General features: G+C 41.1%; 1 protein-coding gene across 18 annotated transcripts in view; it reads right to left on the bottom strand.

The window, feature by feature from the left end:
- Nucleotides 1–14,288, bottom strand: part of LOC122550870 (inositol polyphosphate-4-phosphatase type I A) — a 208,463-nt gene that overhangs the window by 98,834 nt on the left and 95,341 nt on the right. For all 18 annotated transcript variants that reach the window (XM_043692246.2, XM_087988345.1, XM_043692245.2 and 15 more), the window contains 2 exons: nucleotides 13,743–13,861; nucleotides 5,396–5,512 (listed from right to left, as the gene is read on the bottom strand). In XM_043692246.2, coding sequence (XP_043548181.1) covers nucleotides 5,396–5,512; nucleotides 13,743–13,861 — 236 coding nt within the window. The remainder of the gene's footprint in view (nucleotides 1–5,395; nucleotides 5,513–13,742; nucleotides 13,862–14,288) is intronic.

The raw sequence follows: 14,288 nt of genomic DNA, 5'->3' as shown, positions 1-14,288 counted from the left end.
CAAAAAAAAGCACATTCACAAAATGCAAAGTTCCTAATCCATGGAATTCTAAGAAGCTATTGCAATTCTAAATAGTTATTTGTTAAGACTTTAGTTGGCATAATTTTAGAGCTAGTGGGCAAATTTCCAAAGGATTTAAAATATATTTGCAAGTTTAGCATTGTTATTCTTCATATTGCTTGTAGCGCCCCTTAGTGGAGAAAAGGGTGAATTCGTGGATACATTTCTCAATAGAAAATGATACATCAACTAACTGCTTTTAGAACCAGATAGGTGAATAATGTCCTATAAAACTTCCCTCCTAACTTCCAAACCAAGAATTGCTCTTCTTTCCACGGTTACCTTCTTCAACTTTAACACAAGTCTAACAGACATGCAGAACTGCCAACAAGATAGCTGTAAGCATTTGGCGCCCAGTAGCAAAAGAAACTGTACCCTGTCATTCAGCAACACTAAGCTTAGTTCAGTCTACTGCAGCTCATGCACCTTGAACAGGAGAACAAAATCTGAGAATATTTAGCAGACCATGTTCTTTATGTTGGAGACATCACTCCAGTAAGATTTAACCACTGTTGAAATCATGGCTCACTGTATTAAATACGTTACCTTTGCAGATCAGAAGTATCTGGTGATAATACAGGTGTTGAGAGTTCCTCCCAGGAATGCAAAATCTATTCAGAGCCATGGAGACATTACAGCACAGAAGCCATTTGGCCTCTGTTGTATAGATAATTCTTCCATAATGCGAAGGTTGCGTTCTTGTTCAACCCCGCATTATTGAAAAATTGTACTTTGGAAACAGTGCTTAAAGTGTTGGCGATATAATCGCATTACAGCCAACATTATTTCTAAAGCATGAACTTTTAAAATATACGTCCCAATTCAATCACGATAGTGAATGTGCATTAAAGAAACCGGAGTTATAGCAGAAAGATCTGTACATGCTAACTCAGTATAAAGCAATCTAGCTAGTTTCAATCATTGGCTCTATTTCCACAGACTTGCAAGTTTATTTTTCATGTGCCTGCGCAACTTCCTTTTGAAATAATTCATAACCTCCATTTTTACCAATGAGTTCTAATTCATTACCATTTACTGAATAGAACATTATTCCTCAATCTTTCCACATGTCTTATTTGTGGCAATGGTAATAATATGGAGCACTGATTTTCAGATTCCATTATCTGATATTACTACAAGGAACATCCATGGAATGAAATGGTTTTGAAAGGATCACAGCAATCACTTGACCACACAATTTAGCCAAGCTCATGAAACAAACCGAGAAAGTGAGGACAGCAGATGCTGGTGATCACAGTCAAGAGTTTGGTGCTGGAAAAGTACAGCCAGTAAGGCAGCATCCGAGCAGGAGAATCAACGTTTTGAGCATAAGCGCTTCATCAGGAATGAGGCTTGTGGGCCAAGGAAGCTGAGAGATAACTGGGAGGGGGTGGGGGGAGAAGGTAGCTGAGAATGTGACAGGTAGATAGAGGTGGGGGTAATGGTGATAAGTCAAAGGGGAGGGTGGACTGGGTAGGTGGGAAGGAAGACGGACAGGTAGTACAGGTCAAGATGGCAGTGCAGAATTGGAAGGGTGGATCTAGGATAAAGGTGGCGGGGAGGGAAATGAGGAAACTGGAAATCCACGTTGACCCCATGTGATTGGAGAATCCCAAGACAGAAGATGAGGTGTTCTTCCTCCAGGCATTGGGTGGTAAGGGTTTGGCAACGGAGGCGGCCCAGAACCTGCATGTCCTTGGAGAAGTGGGAGGGGGAGTTAAAGCATTTGATCACAAAGCAGTGGGGTTGTTTCATGCATGTGTCCTGGAGATGTTCTCTGAAGCGTTCCGCAAGTAGGTGTCCTGTCTCCCCAATATAGAGGGGACCACATTGGGAGCAAAGGATACTGTAAATGACGTGTGTGGAAGTAAAGGTAAATCTCTGATGGATGTAGAAAACTCTTTGGGAGCCTTGGATAGAGGTGAGGGAGAGTGGGTGCAGTTTTTGCCATTCTTGCAGTGGCAGGGGAAGGTGCTGGCAAGGGAGGGGAGGGTGGGTTGGTGGGGGGTGTAGACCTGACAAGAGAGTTGCAGAGGGAATGGTCCTTATGGAACACAGATCAGGGTGGGGAGGGAGATATACCCCTGGTGGTGGGGTCTGTTTGTAAGCGGAAGTGGCAGAGGATGATGCGATGTATCCAGGAGGTTAAAGAGGTGGAAGGTGAAGACCAGGGGAGTTCTGTTTTTGTTGTGGTTGGAGGGGTGGAGTTGGAGGGCGGAGGTGTGGGAAGTGGATGAGATGCACTGCAGGGAAAGTTGCGTCTTTGAAGGAGGCGGCCATCTGGTATGTTCTGTGGTGGAATTGGTCCCCCTGGGAGCAGATGCAGCAAAGGAATTGGGAACAAGGTTAGCGTTTTTACAGGAGGCAGGGTGGGAGATGGTGTCATCCCTGAGTCCAGGTCGCTGTGGGAGTTGGTGGATTTGTAGTGGACGTGAGTTGAGTCAGTCACCGTTAATGGAGATGGAGGTGTCCAGGAAGGGGAGGGAGGTGTCAGAGATGGTCTAGATGAACTTAAGGTCAGGGTGGAACATGTTAGTGAAGTTGATTAACTTTTCAAACAAACATGCATCCACATAGAAAACAACTATCGCCAATAAGAGAGAATCTAAGCATTATTCGCAGATATTCAATGACATCACCATCACTGAATCCCTCACCATGAACATTCTGGGGATTATCATTGACCAGAAACTCAATTGGACTAGCTATATAAATACCATGGCTACAAAGGCAGGTCAGTAGCTCGGAATCTTTTGACTAACTCCCCTCCTGAATTTTTGGTGCCTGTCCACCATCTACACGATGTGTAAGTCAGGAGTGTGTTGATTCACTTCTCATTTGCCTCAATGAGTGCAACTCCAACAGAAGAAGCATGACACCATCCAGTACAATGGCACCTGCTTGATTGGCGTCATAACAACAATCATTCACTTCCTCCACCATTGATACTCTGCTACTACTACTACTACTACTACTACTACTACTACTACTACTACTACTACTACTACTACTACTACTACTACTACTACTACTACTACTTAGAAGATGCCAAGCAGAAACTCAACAAGGTCCCTTCGACTGCAGCTTTCAAACCCATGACCACTACCATTCAGAGGATAAGGGCAGCTGATGCGGGAGAATGTCACCATCTGCAATTTCCCCTCCAAGCCATTCAACATTTCAGTTTGGAAATATGCCACTACTCCTTCATTGTTGCTGGGTCAAAATCCTTTAACTCCCTCTCTAACAGCATTGAGTGTGTACCAACAGCACACGTGACTGTAGCAGTTCAAGACGACAACTAGGGACTGGCAATAAATGCTGGCCCGACTAGCTATGCTCCCATCCCGTGAATGAATAATTTCAAAAAATAACAAATCCAATCAAAACCGAAATTAGCATTTTATCAAAAGGCACTGAAATCAGTCTATGCAATCAGATGCGAAAGCCTTAATTATCTTTTTTGATTTACTTTGAAATTTTTATCATAATGGATAGTGAAACTTTGGAGACAGTGAAATCAAAGTAAAAAAATGCATGAACCATCTTCTAATTCAACAAGAACTGGGGAAATGGAGTTTAGCTGTGAATTCGAGCCAGCTGGAAAAAGTGTTCTCTGCCTGTCATGTAAAAAGACCTGTGCTCATTCTCAACAATTAAATATCAGAAAATTAAGAACAAAAGATAACTGAAATTAGCCACTATTGCTGATGATTCAAATAACCTATTAAACAAATGTGGTCTTGGGTAAAACCCTTACTCAAGAACATTAAAGTAAACTTCTTTCATGTTCCTGTGGCACTGGACAGTACCCCTTTTTAACTTTGGACCTGTATGCTTGACGTTATGTCTATTATTTTTCCTAATTTCTTTTACTCAAAATAATCTTGTTTCTGGCTCCTTAATGTTACAACAGACATTAGTTAACTACAATTTAAATGAAAAAGGGGTATAGCATCACATTAAAATCTTAAAATCATTGTTATATCCAATCAGGGAGATGAAAAGAAGGGAAGCCGATTCATCCCTCTTCACTTGGTTCATAAGAAACGTGATCTCATTGAAACACTTGGGACCTTTAAGGGGTTTGACAGGGTCAGTGCTAAGATGATGTTTCCCCTCATGGGAAAATCTACTACCGGGAGGCATGGCCTCAGAGTATAGGGGTGTCAATTTAAGACTGAGTTAAGAAGGAATTTCAGAGAGTTGAGGGTCTTTGGAACTTTTTGTCACAAGGGCTGTGGGGGCAGAATCCTTGTGCATATTTAAAGCGGAGGTAGGTAGTTTCTTGATCAGTGAGGGAATCAAGGATTAAGGGAAAACACAGAAAAATGGGTGTCATGTCAGCGAATGGCAGAACAGGGTTGAGGGGCCCATCAGCTTACTCCTGCTTATATTTCTCATGATCTTATAATACACTGAACATTAAATTTGTATTTTCCTATTCCTTGCATCATTAACCAATTGAAAACAACTTTTTTTTCTTATTTAAACCGGTTAAACCTTGGATCTCTTCAAATCTCACCACCTGCTTTATGCATAAACATCCATTACCCTCTGTGGGACTGATTTCCAAAGACCTACAGCCCTTTAAGTGAATAGAGTTCTCATCTCAATTCTAAATAGTTGCATTCTTATCCGGAGACTGAGCTCCTAGTTCTAGTTTGTCCAATAGTGAAAACATCCTTGTAACTATCCTATCAATGTATGTTTTTTTTAAATTAAGCAGATACATTCATGAACTGATATTGAGCAAACTTGCATCTCCTAAGCACAGAAAAGCCCACAAAAATTATTTTGCTGGATCTACCAACTCCACCAAGGCCAATTAACTTGCGCACATAAGGAACTGATCTTCTAACCTTCTTGGCGCATTTGTTTCTATACTAGGTCTGGCTCTCTAAATGGAGAGAGCACAGTAAATTTTTAATCCCATCCTCGGATGAGGCAAGGTCAGCATTGTTGTTCACTCAATTTCACACTCACGTGGGCAATTAAAATTGGACAACAAATGTTAGCTTTGCCAGCAAAGTTCACACTCTAGGAACAAATACAATAGCTATTGTAACGCTGAACAATCAAATATTGATTAATGCTGCAATTATTCTTTTCATAATGTATTGTTACTACTCAACATTGCTAGCGTCCTAGGGAATACTTCATCTGATCCAGCAAAAATTACAATATATAATTTATAAGTCATGATAACATTGTGTGCATACAATATACCAGAGCTGAACTGCAAAAATATCTACCATTTCACTTGCTGTGAATTTGGAAAATTCAATATTAAAAGTAGGTCCACATGCACAGAGGCAAATATTATGTCACTTACAGTTCCCTGAGATCTGTCCTTGACATCATACACTGAAAGCTTAATTTGCGTCATTTGATTGATGAGAGAATCCTGGAAAAATGCAACACTACTTAGAAATATAGGATTGTTGGTACCCTGCAACGAGAAAGGAAATCAATTAATACATTCTTCTGGTCTTAACAGGTCGTCATAAAGCACAAGTGCTCCATTCAAGTGCCTTTATAAATGATTTTTGACCTTTCAGTGCAGGATTGCACAGTTCCACCAGTCTAACTTGACAGTTTTCAAATAAATATTTTTAAATAAATAGTTTTTCCACAAAAACATTATTATTTTTATTTTTAGTTTATTTTTCACCAATTAAAGCTGTAATTACCTTAACAGTTTACTCACAGTCAAAGACTTCACATTAAATACTGTTTTTAACAAAGAAAAACATACACAGGCAATTCAGAGACAGAGACAATGTCACAAAAATGGGTGTCAGCCAAACGAAACATTAGGAGTAACCAATCATGATGCAGGTGGCAGATTCCAAGGAATGCATTAAACAAAAGGCAGTGCAAAGGAAGAGGGGGGCCTACCAATTGCAGAGTCAGAGTCATAGAGATGTAAAGCATAGTAATAGACCCTTCAGTCCAACTTGCCAAGGTCGACCAGATATCCCAACCCAGTCAAGTCCCATTTGCCAGCACTTGGCCCATATCCCTCTAAACCCTTCCTATTCATATACCCATCTAGATGCCTTTTAAATGTTGCAATTGTACCAGCCTCCATCATTTCCTCTGGCAGCTCATTCCATACATGCACCATCCTCTGAGTGAAAACATTGCCCCTTAAATCCCTTTTATATCGGTCCTCCCCACCATAAACCTATGCCCTCTAGTTGTAGACTCCCCTACCCCGGGGGAAGATTTTGTCTATTTATCCAATCCATGCACCTCATGATTTTATAAACCTCTATAAGGTCACCCCTCAGCCTCCGACACTCCAGGGAAAACAGCCCCAGCCTATTCAGCCTCTCCCTGTAGCTCAAATTCTCCATCCCTGGCAACATCCTTGTAAATCTTTTCTGAATCTTTTCAAGTTTCACAACATTCTTCCAATAGGAAGGAGATGCATTAATAGTCATTTTCCAAGATTCTGTAGGCTCTGGAACAATTCCTACAGATTGTAGTCTAACCAATGTAACCCCTCTATTTAAAAAAAAAGAGGCAGAGAGAAAACTTGGAATTATAGACAAGTTAGTCTGACGTCAGTAGTGGGGAAATGCTGGAGTCGATTATAAAAGCATAAAAGTTGACCACCTGGACAGTAACAGAATCGCAAAAAGGGAAATCATACTTAACATGTCTATTGGAATCCTTTGTGGATGTGACTCACAGCGTTGATGGCACAGTAGATATGGTTTATTTGGACTTTCTGAAAGCTTTTGACGAAGTTTCACATAAAAGATTAGCATGTAAAATTAAAAGGACAAAGAATGAAAGGTAGGACATTGAGACAGACAGAAAACTTGCTGGCAAACAGGAAAAAAGTGCAGCAAGTGTAGGAATGAGCAGTACAATGACACAGTGGTTAGCACTGCTGCCTCAGAGCACCAGGAACCTTGGTTGAATTCAGTCTTGGGTGACAGTCTTCTCAACCCTTTCAAAATTCATATCATTCCAATAGGAGGGAGACCAGAACTGCACACAGAAATCCAAAAGTGCCCTAACCAATGTCCGAACAGCCACAACATGACCTCTCAACTATACTCAATGCACTGACCAATAAAGGAAAGCATACCAAATGCTGTCCTCACTATCCTCTATTTGCATCTGCCGCTTCCGGTTGTCAGTTCCAGCTGTCCGCTGCAGTGGTTGGTATATTGGGTCCAGGTCGGTGTGCTTATTGATTGAATCTGTGGATGAATGCCATGCCTCTAGGAATTTCCTGGCTGTTCTCTGTTTGGCTTGTCCTATAATAGTCTTGTCCTAGTCGAACTCATGTTGCTTGACAAGCCAAACAGAAAACAGCCAGGAAATTCCTAGAGGCATGGCATTCATCCACAGATTCAATCAATAAACACATCGACCTGGACCCAATATACCGACCACTGCAACGGACAGCTGAAACTGACAACCGGAAGCGGCAGATACAAACCACTATAAATGCCGGAGGAAACATCACAGAAGCGCTTCACAGGAGGCTCCCAAGCACCGAGGATGTCACCTAGACAGGGGACGAAACATCTGCAACACAAATTCCCAGCTCGGCGAACAGAACAACAAAAACGAGCACCCGAGCTACAAATCTGCTCACAAACTTTGATCAATCTATAGGTCCCTGGTTTTTCCTTACCACCTTCCTTAAATAGTGGCACCAAGTTAGCCAACCCCTCGTCCTCTGAGACCTCACCTGTGGCTACTAATGATACAAATATCTCAGCAAGGGACGCAGCAATCACTTCCCCAAGCTTCCCAGAGTTCTAGGGTACACTGATCAGGTCTTCAGGATTTATCCACCTTTATGCGTTTTAAAACACCCAGCACCACCACCTCAGTAATACGGACATTTTTCAAGATGTCACCATCTATTCTCCTACAAACTATATCTTCCAAGTCCTTCTCCACAGTAAACACTGGTGCAAAATACATGGTTAGTATCTGCCGTCTCCTGCAGCTCCTCACATAGGTCGTCTTGCTGATCTTGAGGGACACTATTCTCTCCCTAGTTACACGTTTTTCTTAAATATATTTAATACATTTATAAAATCCATTTGGACTGTCCTTAACTAAATTTGCCACGGCTATTTCAAGTTCCCTTTTTGCCCTCTTGATTTTCCCCACAGGTATACTCCTACTGCCTTTAAACTCTTCCAAGGATTCACTTGATCTTTGCTGTCTTTACTTGACACATGCTTCTTTCCTTTACTTGACCAAACACTCAACTCTCCTGATGAAGGGCTTTTGCCCGAAACATCGATTTTCCCGCTCCTCGGATGCTGCCTGACCTGCTGTGCTTTTCCAGCACCACTCTAATCTAAACTCTAGTTTCCAGCATCTGCAGTCCTCACTTTTGCCTATTCAACTCTCCAGTCATCCAGCATTCCCTACACCTACCAGCCTTGCCTTTCACCTTAACAGGAACACATTTGTTTCTGGACTCATTTTCCAGCCATCCCTTTACCTGTGAACATCCACCACAATAGAGTTTTGAAAGTTCTTGCCTAATACAATCAAATTTGGCCTTCCTCCAAATTACAACTTCAACGTTTAGATCTCCAGTCTGTCATTTTCTGTCCTTACTTTAAAACTAAAAAAAAGATTTATGGTCAGTGGCCCTAAGTGCTCCCCTACTGACACTTCAGTCACCTGTTCTGCCTTATTTCACAAAGGTAAATCAAGTTCTGCACCTTCTCTAGTATGTTCATCCACATACCGGATGAGAAAAAAAGTTCTTGTACACACCAAACAAATTCCTCTCCATTTGAACCTTTTACTCTATGGCAGTTCCAGTCTACGTTTGAAAAGTTAAAATTCCCTACCAGAACCACCCTATTATTCTAACAGATAACTGACATCTCCTTATAAATTTCTCAATTTCCTGCTGACTATTGATGGGAGGGGGATTCTATAGTACAATCCCAATAAGGTGATCATCCCTTCCTTATTTCTCAGTTCCACCCAAATAACTTGCCTGGACGTATTCTCAGGAATATCCTAAGTACAGCCGTAATCTTATCCCTTACCAAAACTTCCACTCCCCCTCTCTAACCTTCCTATAACACTTGAACCCTGGAACATGAAGCTGCCAGTCCTGTCCATCCCTGAGCCAAGTCTCTGTAATTAATATGATATCACAGTCCCATGTTCCTAACCATTGAAGAAGACGATAGTTCTAGAGCCAAGGGGATTCAAGGGTATGGAGCAAAATCAGGACGAGGGTATGGAGTTGGATATCAGTCATGATCATATTTAATGGTGTAGCTGGCTCAATGGCCTACTCTTGTTCCCTTTTTAAAATATTTGGACTCAGGGAATGAATACTGCAACATAAAATTGAAGGGTAAGTAGAACATAGGTAAAAGTGTGTACAGGCTGAAGCTTACGTAGTAAAAAAGATGGAATAAATCAGCTATGGGGCAACAAAATGAATACTGGAAGATGCCAGCTGAGCTGAGATAGCGTGGATAAGGTCTGGTGAAACAGCACAGAAGAGGAGTGAGTGTGTTTCATGCATAACCCTTTATCCAAGATACGAGCAGAGGCTAGTTTAAGATGTTAAAGCAGATGATCTTTGAGATAAAATGGGTTTGTGTAACACTACTTTTTCCAGTCCATTTTGCAATTGATTAGAGGATAAGCTTGTTGCATAATCCTTCGTTGCGACAGCAAGATCATACGATGATTATTTTAAACTTAAACAGCCAGTGTAATAAACAAAGCAGAATGCATCATGCCCCATTACAGGGCAAAGTTATACTGAATGCACCAGGTGACAACCCACGCGATTTCGATGTTAAAAAAAAGGGACTTCAGCTCGCTGCCCTATTAAAAGACAGGTGCATGTTTTAACATTAGACAACATTAAGAGCAGTTCACTGTGCTGCTGATAGATGCAGCAGTCAGACTGAAGGAACATGTCACTGTGCAAAGTAGAAGAAAACAAATGTTTTTGGGTTAATCACCAAGTGTGATGTAAATGAAGACAGAAGTGATGAAGCTTGTGATACAGAAATGAAGATCAAAGAGTCACCAAAGCCTGGCTACTCAAAGTCCATTGAATTATGAGCTGAAGACTGAATGTAAAGAGCTCCATTAAAAGGACACTAAAAAGATTCATTCTGTCAGGGCAGACAAAAGACAGTTTCAAGCTACTAAACATAAGGTTACCTACCTGCTGAGAACACTGAACAAGCATGGCATTTTTGGTTGCAATAGGTTGTGGCAAATATCTTTTCTGTAGTTTAATCTATTATTTGCCAACTAAATAATGTTTAGATTGCTGTCTCATCCTTAGCAGAAATTCACAGCTGAGAGTAGACATATCCTTCAATCAAGATCTACCCAACGATAGTAAAACTTTACAACGTGAAACCTTATGGGTTTACGTCTGAAGTTTGCTTGCTGAGCTGTTTTTGGATGTTTCATCACCATGCTGGATAACATCAACAAGCCTCCGGTGAAGCGCTGGTGTTCTGTTCCACTTTCTAGATGCGTGTCTTGGTCTGGTAAGGTGGGCGATATCATACACACACACAGATACACACACACAGACACACACAGACACACACACACACAGACACACACACACACAGACACACACACACACAGACACACACACACACACAGACACACACACACACACAGACACACACACACACACAGACACACACACACACACAGACACACACACACACACAGACACACACACACACACAGACACACACACACACACAGACACACACACACACACAGACACACACACACACACAGACACACACACACACAGACACACACACACACTCAAAAACTGCATGAATCTATGAAAGATTCTGTAAATCTGTTTTTTAGATTAGAATCAGTCTGACCATTGTGGCACAGACAGCCTCACAGGGAAACTCACACCTTCAATGCATTATCTGGGCTGACATGATACCAATTGTTAAAGTTCACTTGAAAATGTAACTTTTCAAAAAACTTTTGCGATTTACATTTGCAAGAACTGAAACCAACATGGTCATTATAAAAGATGAGAGACTTAAACAATCCAGGTCTTTTTCAATATATAATTTCAGTTCCATCACACTGTAATCTTTTGCTATAAATTCTGTGTCTTACAATCTTATACTCCACAACTACCTGAAGGAGCAGCGCTCCAAAAGCTAGTGCTTCCAAATAAACCTGTTGGACTATAACCTGATGTGGTGAGATTTAAAAAAAAAACTTTGTACACCCCAGTCCAACACCAGTGTCTCCAAATCATGAATATCATTTCCAGTTCTTTTTCTGAGAGATTGGTAAATGGTGCCCAAATCGACGTGTTTATCGATGGAGTTCTGTAGTGAATGCCAGACCTCTAGGAATTCCCATGTGTGTCTCGGTTTAGCCTGTCCTAGGATGGATGTGTTGTCCCAGTCGAAGTGGGGTTCTTCGGCTGTATGTAAGGATACGAGTGATAGTGGGTCATGTCTTTTGGTGGATAATTGGTGTTTGTGTATCCTGGTGGATAGTTTTCTGCCTGATGCAGTTCTTGTTACAGTCCTTGCAGGGTATTTTGTAAATGACATTCGTTTTGCTGGTGTTGGTACAGACTCCTTTAGGTTCATCAGTAGCTGTTCCAGTGTGTTGGTAGGTTTATGGGCTACCATGATGCCAAGGGGTCAGAGTAGTCTGGTAGTCATCTCAGAGATGTCTTTGATGTATGGTAGTGTGGCTAGAGTTTCTGGACATGTTATATCTACTTGTTCAGGTTTGTTGTTTAAGCATCAGCGAACTGTGTTTATCGGGTACCCATTGTTCTTGAATATGCTGTATAAGTATTTTTCTTCTGCCACTCAGCTCCTGGGTGCTGCCGTCTGTTGTGGCGTGTTTAAATAATGTCCTGATATAGTTCTGTTTGTGGGTGTTGGAATGATTGCTTCTGCAGTTAAGTATCTGGTCTGTGTATTGCTTTCCTATCAACACTGGTCTGCAGTTCACCATTAACTGTTTGCTCTATCTTATTGCGCATATCTTTGCATAGGTGTCTGGGAAATGCACATTTCTTTTTAAAATGATTTAAAGCATCCAATAGTGTCAGTGTGGCTAGTAATTCTTAAGGAAACATATATATCAATTTGCCTGATATGCACAAATCGAAAAAAGTACAAACATTTAAAGAAAAATACAAATGCTAAAGAAAGATAATTTACAATAAAATTAGAGCTAACTGACTACAAGTATCCGAAAAGCATGAACAACCTACAGCTTTATTTTGAGAAAACTGATGTTGAAACGCAATCGGACTCAGTTCTTCCAAACTGAACAAATAAACGTTGAGAAGGTATTTTCATCAGTGGACAAAGTCCAATACCAAGGACCATTTTATAGAAGGCTGTTGCTAATAAATGTACAGAGTTTAGAAAGACCTCCTTTCCCCAACTAATTATGTCATTGGGCCATCTGCTACCTTGGATTGGTCTAGGTGATGCATTTAAGAAAAAACTAGCTAACTATGAGGGAGGCACACATGAAAGAGAATATGTTGATAGGGTGAGTTGAAGTAAACAAAGTGAATGTTTATCTGGGAATATCAACACCAATGAGCAACAACCCCTCTAAGCTGTGCAGTCACTTAGAGATGTCATGTATACTGATTGTATGCCAACACATTGACTTCCGGTTTTGAAAGCTGCTGCTGTGCATGGACATCAAATGTCCATGTAATGACAGGAAAAATTACAAGGAACATCGTCAATCAGCTGTTCCAGTACTCTCAATTCCATATAATTCATTGTGATTTGCAGTCACTCAAAGATGATTAACAGGGCTGAGACGTGGCAGATGGAGTTTCATTTAGACAAAGGTGAGGTGCTGCACTATGGGAAAGCAAATCTTAGCAGGACTCATACACTTAATGGTAAGTTCCTCGGGAGTGTTGCTGAACAAAGTGACCTTGGAGTGCAGGTTTATAGCTCCTTGAAAGTGGAGTCGCAGGTAGATAGGATAGTAAAGGCGGTGTTTGGAATGCTTTCCTTTATTGGTCAGAGTATTGAGTACAGGAGTTGAGAGGTCATGTTGCAGCTGTACAGGACATTGGTTAGGCCACTGTTGGAATATTGCATGCAATTCTGGTCTCCTTCCTATCGGAAGGATGTTGTGAAACTTGAAAGGATTCAGAAAAGATTGACAGAGATGTTGCCAGGGTTGGAGGATTTGAGCTATATGGAGAGGGTGAATAGACTGGAGCTGTTTTCCCTGGAGCGTCGGAGGCTGAGGGGTGACCTTAGAGAGGTTTATAAAATCATGAGGTGCATGGATAGGATAAATAGACAAAGTCTTTTTCCCTGCGATGGGGGGAGTCCAGAACTAGAGGGCATAGGTTTACAGGGAGAGGGGAAAGATATAAAAGAGACCTAAGAGGCAACTTTTTCCACGCAGAGAGTGGTACGTGTATGGAATGAGCTCCCAGAGGAAGTGGTGGAGGCTAGTACAATTGTAACGTTTAAAAGGCATCTGGATGTATATATGAATAGGAGGGGTGAGGAGGGATATGGGCCTGGTGCTGGAAAGGAGGACTAGATTGGGTTGGGGTACCTGGTCGACGTGGACAAATTGGACCAAAGTGTCTTTCTGTGCTGTACATCTCTCTATGGCTAAATAATAGTTGATGAACTCACCTCTATAATCTCAGTCTGTACATGCTTGGTCCAGAAGGCTTGTGGTGGGGTTGTTACACTTACTGCTACAAAACTATTAGGCTTCCTGTCCAAGGAGGGAGTGATCAATTCACTACAAGCTATAGGAAGAGAAAGAGAAAAATTAAAAATAAATTAGTTTTTATTAATAGTCAAAGCTGTGGTGTGTGAAACTTGTTAACAGTCAACATTTAAAAGAAAAAAAAAACTATGTTAATGGAAATGTAGTCAGCATCTCTTTGGAAAAATATAGAAACAGGAAGTATTAAATTATTTAACTGACCTCCACCTAAACCGATTCTGTACGCCAATCTTTCAAGTTAAGGTCATCTCTCAGTTCTGAATTAATGTCATCTTTAAATAACAGTCCAAGTCCACTGCCCTTTCTTATCTTCCCATCATTCTGTGATGTCAATTATTCCTCAATACTAATGTTCCAATATTGGTCCATCTTTCAACCATATCTCAGTAATGCCTGTCAGGTCATAATACTAATTTCAAATGTGCTAACAATTCTTCTCCTCTATT

Source organism: Chiloscyllium plagiosum, unplaced genomic scaffold, assembly GCF_037043375.1.
Source record: "Chiloscyllium plagiosum isolate Xiang-an unplaced genomic scaffold, Cpla_swu_hap1 HiC_scaffold_6, whole genome shotgun sequence".
In the NCBI taxonomy this organism is placed as follows: domain Eukaryota; kingdom Metazoa; phylum Chordata; class Chondrichthyes; order Orectolobiformes; family Hemiscylliidae; genus Chiloscyllium; species Chiloscyllium plagiosum.
The sequence above is the reverse complement of the archived record's forward strand: the minus strand, read 5'-3'. Positions and strand labels throughout refer to the sequence as shown.